At 30.2% G+C, this 22,500-nt stretch overlaps 1 protein-coding gene across 1 annotated transcript in view; it reads left to right on the top strand.

Annotated features, from left to right (window-relative positions):
* LOC119609838 (ATP-binding cassette sub-family G member 1) overlaps positions 1 to 22,500 on the top strand; it is a 60,723-nt gene that overhangs the window by 13,857 nt on the left and 24,366 nt on the right. The window contains 5 exon segments of the mRNA XM_037964809.1: positions 9,339 to 9,715; positions 9,815 to 9,932; positions 16,654 to 16,919; positions 16,922 to 16,957; positions 16,960 to 17,008. Of these exon segments, the coding sequence (XP_037820737.1) occupies positions 9,418 to 9,715; positions 9,815 to 9,932; positions 16,654 to 16,919; positions 16,922 to 16,957; positions 16,960 to 17,008 (767 nt within the window). The 5' untranslated portion in view covers positions 9,339 to 9,417.

Here is a 22,500-nt window from a genome sequence, read left to right as displayed (position 1 = left end):
TCCCCTCATCCTTCCAAATTTTGCTCGTCTTTTCTTGTTTTCTTTATTTTCTTTATTGGTTGTTTTTCTTTTGTTTTCTTGATATTCATTCGAATTGATAAGAATTCAACGCTAATTATTATCAGGGGTTCTTTCTTTGTTCCGTAATTAAAAGATTATTTTTGTTTTTTTTCGGTGAGTGATTAAATTTAATATTGTTGTTTTTCTAAATTAATTATTATTAGTATTTTTTCGTCTTCTTCTTCTACTACTACAACCCATAGAAAACATGCGTTATTTTCCTTCTATTTTATTCCTTCCATTTCTAAACATATTCATGAATAATTTCTTTAATTCTCAAGGTTTATTCGCAATTTGAAAACAACTATAACAAAAACAAAATAGCATGTAATTAAAAAAGAATAATATTATGTATTTATTTAAAAAAAAGTTTTATTTTAGTTCCAAATTGTTTTAACTTTTTAAAATTATATAAATTAGATTTGGCACACATATTATAATCAAACTAAAAATTAAATAAACTTTCAAACATGGCAAAATTAAATGAAAATGAAAAAAAAAAAAAAAATATTTTAAGAATACATTTTGTGTTTACATTTTTAAACATAAATTAAGCTGCTAACACGTTTTCAGCTTTGACAAAATACGAAATTTTGCATCGATTCGTTACAAATTCCATTCACTGTCAATTGTAAAAAAACGAATCTCTACCACTTCACATACTGCTGCGACACGAACGAGTTGAAATTCACATTTTAATATAGAGTTGCCAATCCAGGAGTATTTGTAAATTAATCGGGATGTTTCTGTTAGGATAAAGAAAAATGTTTTAATATAAATTACATGAAAAAATTATATAATTTTGTATTTAAAGAAAATTCCGGACAAATTCGTCGCTAGACTAGACTATAGACTAGGACTATAGACTAGACTATAGACTAGACTAAAGACTAGACTATAGACTAGACTAAAGACTAGACTATAGACTAGACTATAGACTAGACTATAGACTAGACTAACTAGGACGATAGACTATAGACTAGACTATAGACTAGACTATAGACTAGACTATAGACTAGACTATTAGACTAGACTATAGACTAGACTATAGACTAGACTATAGACTAGACTATTAGACTAGACTATAGACTAGACTATAGACTAGACTATAGACTAGACTATAGACTAGACTATAGACTAGAACTATAGACTCGACTATAGACTAGACTATAGACTAGACTATAGACTAGACTATAGACTAGACTATGATAGACTAGACTAGACTATAGACTAGACTATAGACTAGACTATAGACTAGACTATAGACTAGACTATAGACTAGACTTATAGACTAGACTATAGACTAGACTATAGACTAGAACCTATAGACTAGACTATAGACTAGACTATAGACTAGACTATAGACTAGACTATAGACTAGACTATAGACTAGACTATAGACTAGACTATAGACTAGACTATAGGACTAGACTATAGACTAGACTATAGACTAGACTATAGACTAGACTATAGACTAGACTATAGACTAGACTATAGACTAGACTATAGACTAGACTATAGACTAGACTATAGACTAGACTATAGACTAGACTATAGACTAGACTATAGACTAGACTATAGACTAGACTATAGACTAGACTATAGACTAGACTATAGACTAGACTATAGACTAGACTATAGACTAGACTATAGACTAGACTATAGACTAGACTATAGACTAGACTATAGACTAGACTATAGACTAGACTATAGACTAACTATAGACTAGGACTATAGACTAGACTATAGACTAGACTATAGACTAGGACTATAGACTAGACTATAGACTAGACTATAGACTAGACTATACTAGACTATAGACTAGACTATAGACTAGACTATAGACTAGACTATAGACTAGACTATAGACTAGACTATAGACTAGACTATAGACTAGACTATAGACTAGACTATAGACTAGACTATAGACTAGACTATAGACTAGACTATAGACTAGACCATAGACTAGACTATAGACTAGACTATAGACTAGACTATAGACTAGACTATAGACTAGACTATAGACTAGACCATAGACTAGACTATAGACTAGACTATAGACTAGACTATAGACTAGACTATAAACTAGACTACAGACTTGACTATAGACTAGACTATAGACTAGACTAAAGACTAGACTATAGACTAGACTATAGACTAGACTATAGACTAGACTATAGACTAGACTATAGACTAGACTATAGACTAGACTATAGACTAGACTATAGACTAGACTATAGACTAGACTATAGACTAGACTATAGACTAGACTATAGACTAGATAGACTAGACTATAGACTAGACTATAGACTAGACTATAGACTAGACTATAGACTAGACTATAGACTAGACTATAGACTAGACTATAGACTAGACTATAGACTAGACTATAGACTAGACTATAGACTAGACCATAGACTAGACTATAGACTAGACTATAGACTAGACTCTAGACTAGACTATAGACTAGACTATAGACTAGACTATAGACTAGACTATAGACTAGACTATAGACTAGACTATAGACTAGACTATAGACTAGACTATAGACTAGACTATAGACTAGACTATAGACTAGACTATAGACTAGACTATAGACTAGACTATAGACTAGACTATAGACTAGACTATAGACTAGACTATAGACTAGACTATAGACTAGACTATAGACTAGTATAGACTATAGACTATAGACTAGACTATAGACTAGACTATAGACTAGACTATAGACTAGACTATAGACTAGACTATAGACTAGACTATAGACTAGACTATAGACTAGACTATAGACTAGACTATAGACTAGACTATAGACTAGACTATAGACTAGGACTATAGACTAGACTATATACTAGACTATAGACTAGACTATAGACTAGGGACTATATACTAGACTATAGACTAGACTATAGACTAGACTATAGACTAGACTATAGACTTTATATAGACTATAGATTTTGGACCCTCCACTTTATGTTCGAATCGTGGCAACTCTTGTAGCTTAGGTAGTCTTTTAAGTGAACTTGCCACATTCCTCAGTATTCTTATTATGGTTTCAATATCCATTTGACTGCCTACTTTTTGTTGTTGCTTTGTTTTCTGCTGTTGATTTAGTTGCTCTTGTATAGTTTTAAAATTGGTTGGGTAGGTTTTCGTGAGTTGTTGGTTCTTTGTTGTAGTAGTTGTTTATATTTGCTACTTGTGGCATTTCCAAAAGCCACCATCAACTAGACTTAACGTTATTGACCGTATAACTTACTTTGTAACCGGTTTAATGTTATTTTTTTTACAATCTGTTAATATGTTTTAAAAAATTAACCCTTAAACGGGACAAGTGGCTACAGTGGCACATTCATATGTATGTAGATAGGTCAACTCTTGTAAATTTTCGCAAAAAAGTTAAATTACAAGTAGTAATGTAATTTCCCTAGATTTCCTTAACATTTTATCAAGAATTCTGAATCGCCATCTAATAAAACTTTGTGTCGGAACGAATTCGAAAGAAAAATTTGCACCGGCTGCTTACAGTTGTGATTACTAAGGGACAGTAATGTAACAATCGAGTAGTGAGCAAAATTGTCAATGAACTTTAAAGGGTTACCAAATGACTAAACACATACGATTTTTAACTTTTTCCATTTATTGGACTTTTTCCTTTTATGACTACGACTGCCACAACAAAAGTTAATGGCTAGAATTAATTTGGCCGACCATAAAATCTCCAAGTTGTTGTTAATGGTGGACAATTTGATAGATTTTTTCCTGTTGATTTCGTTTGGATTTTTGATTGTTAATACTTTCAACCTTGTTTCGGTTTAAAACAGACCATAAATTAAAGACAAAGAAGTAGTTTTGCCATTAAAGAACAATAAAATAAAGTGAATTAATTATTTTACAAGATTTTAGTCATTGATTAAACATGTTCTAAATTTGGATCAAAATGTAGAGAAAAACTGAAATGGTGAATTGGTTTAAGGCTATTTAACCAAAGTTTTTGGATGCGTCAACATATTGATGCGATGCGGTTGTTTAAGTGCGTTAATGGGTATAGCCTTGCTAAAGTGGACGACATAACTTCAGTTAGTTGGTTCATGGCAGGCTCACCCATTCTAAACGCATCTGCATTGAATGCGATACTAAGAACAATCCTTCCCTTCCTGATATCTTTTTGATCTCTTGAATGGGGAAGCTAAAGAAGACCAGACTATAGACTAGACTGTAGACTAGACTGTAGACTAGACTATAGACTAGACTATAGACTAGACTACAGACTAGACTATAGACTAGACTATAGACAAGATTATAGACTAGACTACGGACTAGACTATAGACTAGACTATAGACTAGACTATATACTAGACTATAGACTAGACTATAGACTAGACTAGACTATAGACTAGACTAGACTATAGACTAGACTAGACTATAGACTAGACTAGACTAGACTACATACTAGACTAGACTAAACTATAGACTATAAACTATAGACTATAGGCTATACACTAGACTAGACAATAGACTAGACTATAGACTAGACTATAGACTAGACTATAGACTAGACTATAGACTAGACTATAGACTAGACTATAGACTAGACTATAGACTAGACTACAGACTAGACTATAGACTAGACTATAGACTAGACTATAGACTAGACTATAGACTAGACTACAGACTAGACTATAGACTAGACTATAGACTAGACTATAGACTAGACTATAGACTAGACTATAGACTAGACTAGACTAGACTATAGACTAGACTATAGACTAGACTATAGACTAGACTATAGACTAGACTATAGACTAGACTATAGACTAGACTATAGACTAGACTATAGACTAGACTATAGACTAGACTATAGACTAGACTATAGACTAGACTATAGACTAGACTATAGACTAGACTATAGACTAGACTATAGACTAGACTATAGACTAGACTAGACTATAGACTAGACTATAGACTAGACTATAGACTAGACTATAGACTAGACTATAGACTAGACTATAGACTAGACTATAGACTAGACTATAGACTAGACTATAGACTAGACTATAGACTAGACTATAGACTAGACTATAGACTAGACTATAGACTAGACTAAAGACTAGACTAGACTAAAGACTAGACTAGACTAAAGACTACACTAGACTAAAGACTAGACTATGGACTAGACTATGGACTAGACTATATATTTTCTAAGTATTTATCAAGACGGGCGGGCATGTAAAGTAAAATTTGCTTACTTAATAAGTAAACAATACTTTCATTTTAAAATTTATTTACCATATAAAATTTTTAATTGTTAAAATACTTTTATGGTCTCCGTAAACTCTCTGTTGCATTTAATGCAAAATATTTGTTTTATTTTTTTGTTTGTTAATTAAACCCTTAACAATGTTAAATATAAACAAATTAAGATAAAAATCAAGAAAATGACGAATCGCATGTGTTCACGTTAAGCGTTTACTTGGACAATTATAATTAATATAATTTATTTGTAAAACAAATAAATCATCTGTGAATATACTACACCCACCCTCCTACTCTACTTTAATCTCTACAATTAATTTTCTCATTATTAAAACAATACTTTTAATTTCAAATTATTTCATTGTTGTAGTTTTAACAATGAACTTTAAGTTTTTTAATTAAAAATCCGTGTTAATTGAAATTTTTATTATACAATATATTAATCCCTTGACAAAGTCCAATTTGTTTACTTTTAATCATTCGATTTATTTTTGTAATTCAAATAATTATGATTCATTAAAAAATTAATTTAAATAAATTTTATTTCTATTTAATGTTTCTTATTTATATTTTTAATCTAATATATTTTTAATCTAATATAATAAATTTTAAAGTCAGCTTAAAACTTGACCCTTAAATAAGTAAAATTATTGACGAGTTTTCAGAAATACCTGATAATAAGTTTTCTAGAATTTAAAAAGAAAAATGTTGTTTTTTATAAAATTTCAAGAATTTTCCTTTATAGATAATGTTTTGAAAAATCACCTTCACCTTTGCAAATGAAATAAATAAATAAAATATTTCTTGTCTGGTTGTTATCACTCTCTGGTAGTTGCTTCCGTTTTATTTAGATCCATAAATCGCTTAAAATGACATCACAGGTGAATATTGTTTTTCAATATTTTTTATTTGTTTAAAAAAGTGTTGACAACGATATGATTTATTAATATTTAATAGTTGTAACAGTCCAAAAACTAATTATAAATTTAGTAAAATATTTTAGAATAGAGAGAGTCGCGATCAATGTAAAACATTCCGATCAGGAATTAGGAGCAATTTAGGTAAAGTAACCAGAAAGGATTCCCGATAAATGTTCAATTAAAACACGATCAGCGATAAACTTTAATTGCAGAAATAACCAGATTAATGTAAAGTTTGAAGTCAAGACATTGCCACGATCAGTTATCAATTTAACTTAGAGAAAGATTCATGGTCGATATAAAATTTGCACTAGAGAATAAAACAAAATTGATGTAAAATATAAGAAGAGGAAGAGTCATGAATGATGAAAAGTTTGAAATCAAGTAATAGCCACGATCAGTGATTAATTTAAAGTAGAGAAAGATGATTAATAAATAATTCGTTGCAAAATTTAAAGAATGAGTCAAGTTTGATGTAAAATTTTGAGGAAGAGGCATGAGTTATATAGAGTTTGGAGTCAAGAAATAGTCACGATCAGTTATCAATTTAACTTAGAGAAAGATTCATGATCGATATAAAATTTGCACTAGAAAATAAAACAAGATGGATGTTAAATTTGAAATAGAAAAAGATCCACGATTGATGTGAAATATTAAGAAGAGAAAGAGAGTCATGAATGAAGTAAAGTTCGAAGTCAAGAAATAGCCACGATCAGTTATCAATTTAAAGGTAAGAAAGACTCCAGATTGATGTAAAATTTGCACTAAAGAAAAATCCAAGATTGATGTAAAATTTGAAATCGAGAAAGATCCACGATTGCTGTAAAATTTAAAGAAGGAAAAGAGTCATGAATGATGTCAAGTTTGAAGTCAAGTAATAGCCACGATCAGTCATTAATTAAAAGGAGATATAATCAGCCATGATTGTTGTCGAATTTAAAGTAAAGAATGATTCAAGTTTGATGTAAAATTATGACGAAGAGAAAGAGTCATGAGTTATGTAGAGAAGTCAAGAAATAGTTACGATCAGTTATCAATTTAAAGTAGAGAAAGAGTTATAATAGATGTAAAGTAGGAAGGTGTGCGATTGATGTCAAATTTTTGAATGGCGAGTGAGTCACAATTGATGTAAAATATGAAGTAGAGAAAGAGTTACGATCAGTAATATGAAGTAGATAAAGAGCCATGATTGATATAAAATTTGAAGTAAAGAAAGATGTACGATGACGTAAAATATGAAGTAGAGAAAAAGTCACGATTAATGGAAAATTTTAAGTAGAGAAAGACTTACGATTGATGTAAAATATGAAGTAGAGAAAGAATCACGATAGATGTAAAATTTTAAGTAGAGAAATACTTACTATTGATGTAAAATATGAAGTAGAGAAAGATTCATGATTGACGTAAACTTTTAAGTAGAGAAAGAGTCACGATTGATGTAAAGTTTGAAGTAGTGGAAGTGTCATGATTGATATAAAATTTTAAGTAGAGAATGTAAAATATGAATTAGTAAAAGATTCACGATTGATGTAAAATTTCAAGTAGAGAAAGAGTCACGATTAATTTAAAGTTTGAAGTAGAGACATATTTACGATTGATGTAAAATTTGAAGTAAAGAAAGATTCACGGACGTAAACTATGAGGTAGAGAAAGAGTGACGATTGATGAACAATTTGAAATAGAGTAAGATTCACGGATAACGTAAAATATGAATTTGAGAAAAAGTCACGATTTATGTAAAGTTTTAAGTAGAGAAATACTTACGATTGATGTAAAATATGAAGTAGAGAAAGATTCATGATTGTTGTAAACTTTTAAGTAGAGAAAGAGTCACGATTGATGTAAAGTTTGAAGTAGGTGAAGTCCCACGATTGATGTAAAATTTTAAGTAGAGAAAGAGTCACGATTAATGTAAAGTTTGAAGTAGAGAAATATTTACGATTGATGTAAAATTTGAAGTAAAGAAAGATTCACAGATGACGTAAAATATGAAGTAGAGAAAAAGTCATGATTGGTGTACAATTTGAAATAGAGTAAGATTCACGATTTATGTAAAATTTGAAGTAGAGAAAGAGATACGTTTGATGTAAAATTGGGCAGAAGAGAAAGAGAAATGATTTATGCAAAGTTTGATATGTTTGAAGAAGAATGATTAATTTAAAGTAGAGAGAGACTCAAGACTGATGTAAAATTTTAAGTAGAGAATGAGTCACGATTGATATAAAATATGACGTAGAGAAAGAGACACGATTGATGTAAAACTTTAAGATGAGAAAGACTCACAATTGATGTAAATTTTGAAGAAGAGAAAGATTCACGATCGATGTAAAATTTTAATTAGAGAATGACTTACGATTGATGTAAAATTTTAATTAGAGAATGACTTACGATTGATAATTTAAAGTTTGAAGTCGATAAATGACAACCGTCAGTGAATAATTTGAAGTAGAAAATTACTCACGGTTGATGTATTTGAAATAAAGAAAGAAAATAGAGAAAGAGTAATGATTGACGTCAAATTTTAAGTAAAGAAAGAGTCAAGATAGATATACAATTTGAAGAAGATAATGAACAAATAATATTAAATCTTAAACAGAAGTCACAATAGTTAGAAACACGTGTAGTTTTTTAAATGCTCCAATCTTGATGTACGTGAAATAACCCCAACAATTACCCGTTTTTTATTCTATAAAAAACTTTCCATTATTACAGTTTTGTTCATAATTATCATTTAAATGTGTTATGTTAGAAATTAGTATAATTTGTTTATGTAGTTCTATAATTATTTTAAACGGTGTATTTTTCATTTACAAACGTTATTGGCATTATCTTATTACATTACAATTGATTATATTTTTTTTTTTCATTTTGTCACTTGTTTATTTTCTATGATTTTACTACCTTATAAGAATTTTAAATAGAATACAAAACGTTTTATAAATTACCAGCTATTTACAATATATTTAACATATTATTATAATAATAACAACAATAAGCTAATAATTTACATAAGCAACATGTTGTTTTTTTTCCTCCTTCTTTTTAATTAAAACATTTGTAATAATAATTTCTTTAAATTTTTTTCTATTTCCTTTATTACAGACTTAACTGAAGATAAACCTGTAATTTTTCTTTAATAATAACAAATAAAATTTAATCATAGCACCACAATTGTAACCAAATGACTGTTATAAACGATATAAAACCCTTAAGTGGGTGTGGCAGTGTTGCCAATACGTCTGATTGTGGTACTGGTGTTTTAGGCATTAATTGCTGTTCCACTGCTGCCAGTTCGGAAATATCCATAGATCAAACTACTTCCAGTTCATCAAATTCGAATTCGAATTCATCGACAAAAGTTAATAATTTATCAGACAATTTATATGATGATAATTTTTCACGTTGCAAAAAAGTGGATATCGAATTTGAGAAGGTTAAATATACAGTTAGTAAATTTTCATTTTCTGAAGCTAAATTTGGTAAGTATTAAAAATAAGAGCCACGATTGATATATACTCTGACGTTTTTTTATTTTAAGTTTCTAATAAATTTCCTTAAAATATTTTCTTTATTTGCAGTAACAAAAGAAATTCTTCATAGTATTAATGGAGCTTTTCGTTCCGGTGAATTAACAGCAATTATGGGACCATCAGGTTCCGGTAAAAGTACTCTACTAAATGTTATGAGTGGCTTTAGGTAAATATATTTTATAAAATTTATAACATTATAGTACTAAAACGAATATTATACTAAAAATTAAGATTTATTTTCAAATTCTTACATGGAAGTCTATCAATTAATTAGCAATTTCGGTAAAATTTAGGGAAAAAGTATTTTAAAATATTTCAAAAATATACTACAATTCTAAGAAAAACAAATTAATTTGTAAAAAAATCTAATTTTCAAGGGTATTTTACCCAAAAAAAAAAACGTGTAACTTAAAAAATAAATCATACAAATATAACTCTTATTACTAAACGTCAATTATAACCAGTTTATAACCTGACAAGAGAAAAAACAATTAACAAGTATTCTGAAATTCCAGTGCTATTAACCTACGAAAATTAAAATCGGTGACTTTATAACACACCTCTAGTGCAACTGCACTTAATAATGCGTTCTATAATAATAATTATTGTGATTTTTGTTTTCTCTTATATTATTTGACAATTAACACAGTTTAAATAATATATATGTACATATATAGTATTTATTTTATACCAGTTCTTAGTAATTTAATACTTGATTTAAGTGAATAGCAATAATAATGAAATATTAATTGATGTTTAAGTCAATTAATTTAATAACTTATTTAACAATTGCAATTAATATACAATGTTCTTAGGTTGCAGTAAAATTAGTTCGAAAATCTATGCCTCCAGAAGTAATTTGCATTATAATAATTAATAATATACGATATTGAAAAAATTTAGATTGATGTTCATTCCTTGACAAAAGCTGTCAGTAGCGAATGAAGGTATATCATACGATACATTACAGTTCCATAGTGAATAGAGAAATTTTATAAGAGGAGCTTCTACATGAATGAAGTAAAATCGGAAGTAGGGAAAGACTCACATTTGATTTAAGATTTGAAGTATTAAAGAAGCCACGACTAATGAAATATCTGAAGTAGATTAGCTTGAACATCTGATTAGCTTGAACATCTGAAGCATCCTTCTTGAAAGAGTAATACGTTTGGAGTAAAGTTATCAAGACACAGAAAAAATCCCGATTGAGCCACGTAATGAAGAAGTTCAGATGTTTCTAGGTAAATTATGAGAATCCCGTTCAGGATCTATATATATTGCAATTCTAAGGTTAGGATGATTTAAGATTAGTTTCCTAGTTATATCATGATTCATTAGAATCCCTAACTAGCATGTTTAAAATCTTGTAGATCTCGGCGAAGTCATATTAAAAGTAAAACGACATTCAATAGTAAAGTTTAAATTTTAAAGAAGTAATGGCCTGCTGATCTGCTTATACTACTTAACTATTCGATATCAGAATATTCTGACAGCGTTGTTACGGACTTTTGTTTAAGTTGTCAAAATAAGAACGAGAAAAATATGATTTAAATTTCTTCTCTCTTCGTATTGCTTTATCAAGAACAGGGATTATGACTTTGGATTGATCGTTCTGAAATAACTGTTAACAACATTGAGGTTAGACTAGAAAATCGATTGACTGGTTTGAGTTTTAAGAAAGTCTTTCAGGATATCTTTAGAATGCATTTTGTTATTTCAGATAAAACTTTCTCGGGTTTTACAAATTGTTCAGATATGGCCCTAAAGGAAATGATTTCGAAAATATCATAAATGTTTCAGATCGGTAGCTTAGATAGGACTATCACGAGGACTGATTATTAAAGATAACTATACGTTAGTAATGCTTAAGCGAGAAGGAATCTGCCCATTATAATGTCTTCAGAATGAATCGTAATAAGTTCGCTTTTTTTTTCTTAAAATATTATGAATTGTTATTCTAGGGAACTAATCCGATCGTTAATGAATAAACTTTTGCTTAAATGAATTAAATTTTATAATATGCTTAATTTTTGCAGAATAAAAACTTTATCTTTAAACAAAATACAACGAAAACATTCAATGAAGGCCGGGAATAAAATTGCGTCGTTAGGGTATATCTATATTTTTCTATATAGTATTTCAATTAATGACTAACTTTTTCATAATCCATGATATATGAGTAGTATAAAATATTATATGAGCTTATCAGAAAACAATTGCAAATATTATTTGTGTTTTCTATAATCAACCGCCAATGTTAAAATTCTAAAGTAAACCTTAACAAAATTGTTGCTAAACGTTTTGAATTTGCAAAACGTTTTCTATTGAAAGAGTAACTAATTCATATTGAAAACTATTACGTTAATAACTGGCCAAAAGTTTTAAGATTATCTTAGTTTGCAGTTATTTATTGTAAAAATGTTTTTAGGTTATTCGGTTAATAATGATTAAATGCCAACAGTTTTTTTTTTTTTTGCTTAATAAAAGTTAAAATTATTATCTTTAATAGAAAAAAAAATAATTTAACTATAAACAAAATAGTAAATTTCAACTACTAGATAAGAAATTAAATAAAATAGAAGGCGTTTAAAGGGTTTAGAAATAATCACCCCAATCGCCAAAAGAATTGAAAATTTTGTTTCCCCTCAAAGGGAAAATTGCTATCGTGAACTTATTGTGAACAATTCATTCACAATAGTTGATTTTGTATACAACAGCTGTTCAATGTTTACAAAATTCCATCAAAAAATTTCACAACAGTGGAATTTTTTCACGACAAAAAAGATAGTGAACGAAAAAAGTGAAAAGGGGACATACTTAATGTGAAATTGTAAAAAGTCGAAAAATCGACTTTTTGTAAAATGAAAAAAGTCGGAAAGTCAACTTTGTTTTTTTTTTTTTACAAAAAGAGTTCGCTTTGAAAGAAGCTTTTTTCCACAAATCGACTTTCGGGCAATCGAGTCGACTATCTAGTAATAACAAAAGGCGAATAATATAGTTTTATACATCAAAGTCGGAAGTTGTTAAAAAATCTTTAAAAAAAATGATATAAACATTGATAAAAAAAAAGTCGATAAGCCGATATCTTCTTTCAACTATAGAACCCTAGTTTAAAGTGTCCTCTTTTAAAGTCGGGTTCTATAAATAGAATTTAAAACAGTCGAGTTTTTGTCAAAAAGAGTCGAAAAATCGAAGTCGATTTTTTAAGAAGTCGATCTTGTAAGAAAAATAGTTGAAAAATCGAAATTAAAAAAATTAAAAAAATAGTCGAGAGGTCGACTTTTTGCTTCAACCATAGAATCCTAAATTAAAGTGTTTGATTTAGAAGTCGGATTCTATAAATCGACTATCGAACCATCGAATTTTTGATTATTTTGTCCTAATAAAGTCGACTATTTTCTCATAACAAAATCTTGTAAGGAAAAAAGTCGAAATATGTCGAAAAAAGTAAAAAAAAAATCATTAAGCCAGAAAAAATCTGACAAAGTCAAAATTATAGAAAAAGTTGAAAAGCTGACTTTTTGTTTTATCTAGTTCGCTTAAAAGTCGGATTCTATAAAACGACTTTCGAACCATCTAATTTTTGTCGAAAAGATTCGATCTGGACTATTTTATCCTAACAAAGTCGACTATCTTGTAAGAAAAAAGTCGAAAAAAAGGGAAAACAATCGGAAAAAGTCGATATTAAAAAATGATAAAAAGGTCGAAAACCTGGCTTTTTGTATCAACTACAGAACCCCTAGTTTAAAGTCTACGCTTTAGAAGTCTGATTCTATAAATCGACTATCGAACCATCTTATTTTTTTTTTAATATTTAGTTCTAACAAAGTCGACTCTCTTGTAAGAAAAAAGTCAAGATAACAATTTTGTAGATAAAAGTCGAAATATGTCGAAAAAACTGCACAAAGTCGATAAGTCAGAAAAAGACGAAAACAATCGGAAAAAATCGATATTAAAAAAGTCCAAAGCAGACGTTTTGCTTTAATTATAAAAAAGTGTTCGATTTAGAAGTCGAGTTTTATAGACTTTCGAATAGAAGTCGAAAAGAGTCGCAAAATCGAAATCGACTATTTTGTCTTAATAAAGTCGACTAAACGTAAAGTCAAATAAACGTATTTGTAGATCAAAGTCGGGAAATGACAAAAAGTCTATAAATAAGGAATAGGCAAAATATCGGGAATAGTCGATATTAAAAAATTATAAAAAATTCGAAAAGTCAACTATAGAACCCTAGTTTAGAAGTCATATTCTTTAAATCGACTTTCAAAGAAAATAGTCGAAGTCGACTATTTGTCCTAACAAAGTCGACTATCTTGCAAGAAAAAGTCGAAAAAAATCGATTTTGTAGATAAAAATCGAAAAAAGTCAATAATTCTGAAAAAAAAAGTCAAAAAGCCGACTCAATAGTTGAAACATATTGAACCTTATTTAAACGTATCTTACTAGAAGGACCTAAAATACTAAAATGAAACCATTTTAATTTGATTCCTAAATTTTAGCAACCTGCAATTTAATTTATTTGATTTAGAACAACAATAAAAATGTCGTAAATTAAAATAAATCCAGCCTTTGAACCGTTATTAAAGCTTTAATCATTTAGCCGAAAAAAAAGTACCAAATTTAATGTAGAAACTTTAATTTGACAAAAAATATTAACTTGTTTTTTTATTATTTAATTATTAAGCAGATATTTTATTACATTTTTGATGAATAACTTTTCCAAAGAATTGCACGAGTTCCACATTTTTTTTGGTTGTTGTTCTGAAATAATAAATGCAAAACGTGTGTGCTATAATTAAGAAAACGCATACGTGCCTTTTGCTCCGTATGAAAAGGATAAATTTTAAAGTATTAAATTGTTTCACACCAATTTAATACACGTTTTTAAATTTAAACCAAAAAATGAGAAAAGCTAACAAAGATTTATAAATGAATCATTTGATTTAAACTGAGCAATCTTCATTTAAGAAAGTTTGTATGGGATATAGTACAATAATTTATTAATTTCCTTTGTTTTAGTGAATGTGTTTAGGGTTCAATAAACTTTAGAAACGAGTTAAAGAGAATTTGAAAAAATAAAACAAAACTAGATAAAAATCTGTTATTATTCATAATATAGAAATGCATATTAGAGGTATAACTTTTATTTTCTCTATACTAAAGCAGCATCATGTTCTAGTGGATTTTTGAAAGCTTTGCTTAGAAAAAGACTTCGACTAATCGACGTCTTGTCATCTTCTCTTTAGGATTTGACAGATGTGTCGAAACAAGTATCATCCGGTCCTGGAGTCTTGTAAAAAACACTTGATTGCTTCCTTAACCATGTCAGTTGTAATAACTAGCTCTATGTTAGGCATCCCTTTCATCCCCTATCTTCCTGTCTCCTGTCCATCTCATCGATCATATATTCCCGTTGGACATACATTTTAGTTAGACTTACACTATCTTAAGCATCCAGAAGTCTCGATTTACTTATATTTACCAAGTTTACTGCGATACTCATCCTCCTCTGTTTCTCCCGGGCAGATCTACCTACTCGTAGTGGACAATTGTTCTCAGCTGTTTCTTGCCCATTTCATCTATCATAAATTCCCGCTAGAATGTAACATATGATCTTCATAATGTATGCCTGCAATGATTTCCGCGTAAAAGACAATATATTCGTTCGGATGACTATAAGACGCTTTCAACGATGTAAACATATTTTTTTGACGTAAGAAAAATATCCTTGTAAAAGTTTTTGATGGTATTTTGTAAACAATGAACAGCTGTTGCATACAAAATCAACTATTGTGAATGAATTGTTCACAGTATGTTCACGATAGCAATTTTCCCTTACAGGGAAATGGAAATTTCACTTCTATTCGTTCTAGGGGTGATATTATTCCGTTTGTTACACATCGAAATATTGGTCCGAGAGCCTTAAAAAAAATATATATATTCTCTGTTCTCCTTACATTCTAAGACACTCTAGTCTATATGTTCTAAGCAGGTGTAGTTAGAAGGATAACATTTTCTACAAATATGTGGGAATCGGACATAATGTCCACAACTGATCCAAGCCCCCATATTCAATTTAATATCAATATGAAATCAAATACTCGAACATTTCCCTAAAGTTAAATTTTACATAAAGAATTTGGTAGATTTTGAACAAAATCAAGAGATATTTGGTTGGGTGGGTTAAAAAACATAAAATGTTTATTTTCAAATGCAAATATTTTGTAAAATATTAGAAGAACAGACATTCAAATAACAATTGGGAACCACAACATTTGATTAAAATAAAACATTAATCCGACATTAATATGATATTGCAAAAAACACAAGAAATTTTAAAAAACAAAAATTTCTAGAAAAATTCCAGATTTGCAATTTTTTATTTCTTATGGACAAACAACAAAATTTTGTGGATGACAAAATACCACACAAAAATGCTTGAGGGTTTAACGCGATAACTGAAGCTAATCAACTCTTTTTTTTTTTTTTGTATATTTATGAACATAAATTTCCATTGCATCTATAAACAATTTAAACGTATAATAAATTTTTAAAACGAAAATAAAAGTGAATGAATGATGCAACTCATAATTATGGTTCAGACTCAACACAAACAATATTGTCTACAGAGCAAAAACCGAAAAGAAAAACATCAATATAAAAATATATATTTTTTTTAAATAATAATGATTATTGTTATTAAATATAAACAATAAAAACGAAAAAAATACATTCAAAATGGTCAATGACGCTTGAACTTGAAAAAAGAGGAAAACATTTATAAACAATTAAAAAAGAAGAAAACAGATTATTTATGCTAGAAGATTTATGTGTATGTTTTTAAAGTTAAATTTCAATTAATAATTTGTTTTTCTGTTTTCTTACAGTTCTACTGGTGTCAACGGCACCATACGGGTCAATGGCAAAGTGGTGTCTACCAACTCTCAAAAATATCGTGAATTATCCTGTTATATACATCAGGATGATTTGTTAAGACCCCAATTAACTGTGGGTGAAATAATGATGCTTGCCGCCCATTTAAAATTGGGCTTTAAGATCTCTAAACAGAAAAAATTAAATTTAGTCAAACATATTCTATCGCTGCTGGGTTTGGATCATCGTTTCAATGTCTTTACAGCAAAGCTGTCGGGTGGACAAAGAAACGTTTAGCTATTGCTTTGGAATTAATAAGTATCCACCGGTACTATATTTGGATGAACCCGACAACGTGAGTATTATTATGTTTATAGATTTTAAGTTAAGATTATAGTCACACTTAAGAACAGGAAAGATTATTCGAGGACTATAACTAGACTATTGAGTAGACTATAGACTAGACTATAGAGTAGACTATAGACTAATCTATAGACACGACTATAGACTAGATTATAGACTAGACTATAACTACACTATAACTAGATTATAGACTAGACTATAGACTAGACTATAGACTAGACAATAGACTAGACTAGAGACTAGACTATATGACTAGACTATAGACTAGACTATAGACTAGACATAGACTAGACTAACTAGACTATAGACTATAGACTAGACTAGACTATAGACTAGACTAGACTATAGACTAGACTATAGACTATAACTATACTATAGACTAGACTATAGACTAGACTAAGACTAGACTATAGACTAGACTATAGACTAGACTAGACTAGACTAGACTATATACTATAGACTAGACCTAGACTAGACTAGACTAGACTAAGACAGACTATACTAGACTATAGACTAGACTATAGACTAGACTATAGAAGACTATAGACTAGACTATAGACTAGACTATAGACTAGACTATAGACTAGACTATAGACTAGACTATAGACTAGACTATAGACTAGACTATAGACTAGACTATAGACTAGACTATAGACTAGACTATAGACTAGACTATAGACTAGACTAGACTAGACTATAGACTAGACTAAGACTAGGACTATAGACTAGACTATAGACTAGACTTAGACTAGACTATAGACTAGACTATAGACTAGCATAGACTAACTATAGACTAGACTATAGACTAGACTATAGACTAGACTATAGACTAGACTATAGACTAGACTATAGACTAGACTATAGACTAGACTATAGACTAGACTATAGACTGACTATAGACTAGACTATAGACTAGACATAGACTAGACTATAGACTAGACTATAGACTAGACTGATAGACTATACTATAGACTAGACTATAGACTAGACTATAGACTAGACTATAGACTAGACTATAGACTAGACTATAGACTAGACTATAGACTAGACTATAGACTAGACTATAGACTAGACTATAGACTAGACTATAGACTAGACTATAGACTAGACTATAGACTAGACTATAGACTAGACTATAGACTAGACTATAGACTAGACTATACTAGACTATAGACTAGACTATAGACTAGACTATAGACTAGACTATAGACTAGACTATAGACTAGACTATAGACTAGACTATAGACTAGACTATAGACTAGACTATAGACTAGACTAGACTATAGACTATACTATAGACTATAGACTAGACTAGACTAGACTAGACTATAGACTATAGACTATAGACTATAGACTATAGACTATAGACTATAGACTATCTATAGACTATAGACTATAGACTATAGACTATAGACTATAGACTATAGACTATAGACTATAGACTAGACTAGACTATAGACTAGACTATAGACTAGACTAGACTATAGACTAGACTATAGACTAGACTAGACTAGACTATAGACTACTAGACTAGACTAGACTAGACTATAGACTAGACTAGACTAGACTAGACTATAGACTAGACTAGACTATAGACTATAGACTAGACTAGACTATAGACTAGACTAGACTAGACTAGACTATAGACTATAGACTATAGACTAGACTGTAGACTAGACTATAGACTAGACTAGACTATTGACTAGACTAGACTATTGAATAGACTATTGACTAGACTATTGCTAGACTATTGACTAGACTATAGATTATACTATAGACTAGAACTAGACTAGACTATAGACTATAGACTAGACTATAGACTATAGACTAGACTAGACTATAGACTAGACTATAGACTAAACTATAGACTAAATTGCAAACCAGACTATAGTCTAGCTTGTATTAAAGATCAGACTATATTCGACACTATAGACTGGACTGTAGTTACACTTGACTATTATAGCTTTTACTTCATATTTTCTCAATTTTCTTTGTTTTAAATAACGTGAAATTTGAACTAAGTAGAATTTTTTAAACGTTTTTTCTATTTTTAACATAAATGTTTTTAAATAGTACCATTATAAATAATTTAAATGCGAATAATTAATAAATCTAATACTTTTCTTAACGTTTTGTCTACTCACCTAAATGCTCGTTAAATACTTATTTTATATTTATTTATTGTAATAAAATTCATACATTGATTACGAAAAATTATCATAATATTTAATTGATTCGTTGTTATTAGAACAAAGAATAATTTGCAATGTTAAATGCATTCGTTTTATGTTACACAGATTATGGAATAAAAAGATAAATGAAAATGATGTAGATTGTCAAATACATAATAAATTAAGTAAAAAATGATAAACTGAAATATACTCCAAAAAGCAAACTAAAAAGTATCATAATTTGAAAACAACTATAAAGAATATAGTTTGATTTCGATTTAAATATGTATGTTATTCCATTTTAATATGCGATATTCAATATTTTACCTTATTTGATCAACTGCAATTATAACATCTTTTATTCGCTTTTAAATTCTTATCATTGCTAATCCAGATCTATTATACATTTATTATATGTATTTTACATAACGTTTTAACCCGATTAACATTTTTTTCTATAAAGAACAAGTTAACCTTGTTCTTATTACGTAATTGACCATGTTTTATATTAGTTTTATACCAGTCCTACTGAAGAAAATAGATAGATAGATAGATAGATAGATAGATAGATAGATAGCATAGATAGATAGATAGATAGATAGATAGATAGATAGATAGATAGATAGATAGATAGATAGATAGATAGATAGATAGATAGATAGATAGATAGATAGATAGATAGCTACATAGATAGATAGGATAGATAGATAGATAGCTCGCTAGCTCGCTCGCTCGCTCGCTAGCTCGCTCGCTCGCTCGCTCGCTCGCTCGCTCGCTCCTAGCTCGCTCGCTCGCTCGCTCGCTCGCTCGCCTCGCTCGCTCGCTCGCTCGCTCGCTCGCTCGCTCGCTCGCTCGCTCGCTCGCTCGCTCGCTCGCTCGCTCGCTCGCTCGCTCGCTCGCTCGCTCGCTCGCTCGCTCGCTCGCTCGCTCGCTCGCTCGCTCGCTCGCTCGCTCGCTCGCTCGCTCGCTCGCTCCTCGCTCGCTCGCTCTCTCGCTCGCTCGCTCGCTCGCTCCTCGCCCGCTCCTCTCTCGCTCGCTCGCTCGCTCGCTCGCTCGCTCGCTCGCTCGCTCGCTCGCTCGCTCCTCGCTCGCTCGCTCGCTCGCTCGCTCGCTCGCTCGCTCTCGCTCGCTCGCTCGCTCGCTCGCTCGCTCGCTCGCTCGCTCGCTCGCTCGCTCGCTCGCTCGCTCGCTCGCTCGCTCGCTCGCTCGCTCGCTCGCTCGCTCGCTCGCTCGCTCGCTCGCTCGCTCGCTCGCTCGCTCGCTCGCTCGCTCGCTCGCTCGCTCGCTCGCTCGCTCGCTCGCTCGCTCGCTCGCTCTTCTTTCTCTTCTCTTCGCTCTTCTTTCTCTTCTTCTCCCTCCTGCTCGTTTCCCTCCTCCCCCTCTTCCTTCCCCTCTACCCTCCCCTTCCCCTTTCTTTGCCCTCCCCCCCTCCTTTTTCCCCTCCTTCTTTTTTCCTCTCTTCCTTCCCCTCTTCCTGTCACCTTTTCCCCCTCCCCCCCCCCTCCGCCTCCCCCTCTCCTCCCGCGCGTCCCCCTTCTTCTCCCCCCATCCTTCCCCCCGTTTCTCCGGAATTTTTATTATTTCATTTATTTTTCACTTATTAATTGTGATAAAGTCTAACAATCTTTTGACATGTGTTGACTAACTGCATGATTACTTTACTAGCGGCAATTTTATTTCAATTGTGTTGAGATCATATACATATAATCGATTATATATTTTTTTTCTATATCAATTGTTGAAATATTATTCCGTTTCTATTATTTCACATACATACATTTTTTTTATCTTGTCTGTACCAAGTGGTTTGTGATATTTTAAATTAGAGGCAAATTATTGTAACAATTGTAGAAATATTCAACATATACTTCTTGTAATTTGGTCAAGGGCTATTTTTATGATTCATCCTAGTCTGACATTAATGTTATTTACATCTATTAGTGAAATTATTACTTAATAAAAATTGTTTAATCTCTCAAAATTTTGATATAAAATATTCTTTTGTGTTTATCCTAAAAATCATATTGGTTAATTACTACCAATATGATTTTTTAATTTCGTAAAATTTTTAAACTTCTTACAGTTCCTATAGGGCACTCTAAGGTCTTGTTTGACTTCTCAAACTTTTACATATTTCAATTTACATGTACATATGTATGTATGTACTTGTATATTATCATGTAAAAAAAAAAAATTGAATATTGCATGAAATCAACAATAACTGTAACAATAAAACACGTTTCGTGTGAAAGTTTGGTGTAGAGTTAATAATTTCACTAGTTTGAAGTGATGAAGATTAATTTGTTCATGTTTAAGTAAATCATAGGTTTATACATTCATGTCAGTTTTTCTGTCACGATTTTCAGAAATTATAGAGTTTAAATATTTAATAAATATTGTGAAAGTGGATTAGTTTAGGGTGAAAATATGAAAAATTAGTTGTTTAAGTCAAAATTTTATATGAAAAATATTTGAAATCGGCATTTGAATATTATGTAAGATATGATTTGAGACAATTTATCTATCTGTCCTATTTATCTGAAATCTGTCTAGTTATCTATTTATCTATAATTCATCTATCCTATCTATCTAGCTATCTATCTATCTATCTATCTTATCTATCTATCCTATCTACTATCTACTACTATCTTATCTATCTTCTATCGATCTATCTATCATTATCTATCATACTATCTACCTATCTTATCTATCATCTATCTATCCTATCTATCTATCTATCTAATCTCTATCTAGCTATCTATCTTATCTATCTATCTATCTTATCTTATCTATCTATCTATCTATCTATCTATCTATCTACTAATCTATCAATCTATCTATCTACTAAATCTATCTATCTATCTATCGATCTATCCTATCGATCTACGATCTATCGATCTATCTATCTATCTATCTTATCTATCTATCTATCTATTATCCTATCTTATCTATCTATTTATCTATCTATCTATCTAGCCTCTATCTATCTAATCTATCTATCTATCTATCTATCTATCTATCTATCTATCTAGCTATCTATCTATCTATCTATCTATCTATCTATCTATCTATCTATCTATCTATCTATCTATCTATCTATCTATCTATCTATCTATCTATCTATCTATCTATCTATCTATCTATCTATCTATCTATCTATCTATCTATCTATCTATCTATCTATCACTATCTATCTATCTATCTATCTATCTATCTATCTATCTATCTATCTATCTATCTATCTATCTATCTATCTATCTATATCTATCTATCTATCTATCTATCTATCTATCTATCTATCTATCTATCTATCTATCTATCTATCTA

The sequence above is a fragment of the Lucilia sericata genome, unplaced genomic scaffold (genome assembly GCF_015586225.1).
Source record: "Lucilia sericata isolate MDLA Ls3-8-SP2 unplaced genomic scaffold, ASM1558622v1 Contig001066F_arrow, whole genome shotgun sequence".
Taxonomy (NCBI): domain Eukaryota; kingdom Metazoa; phylum Arthropoda; class Insecta; order Diptera; family Calliphoridae; genus Lucilia; species Lucilia sericata.
The sequence above is the reverse complement of the archived record's forward strand: the minus strand, read 5'-3'. Positions and strand labels throughout refer to the sequence as shown.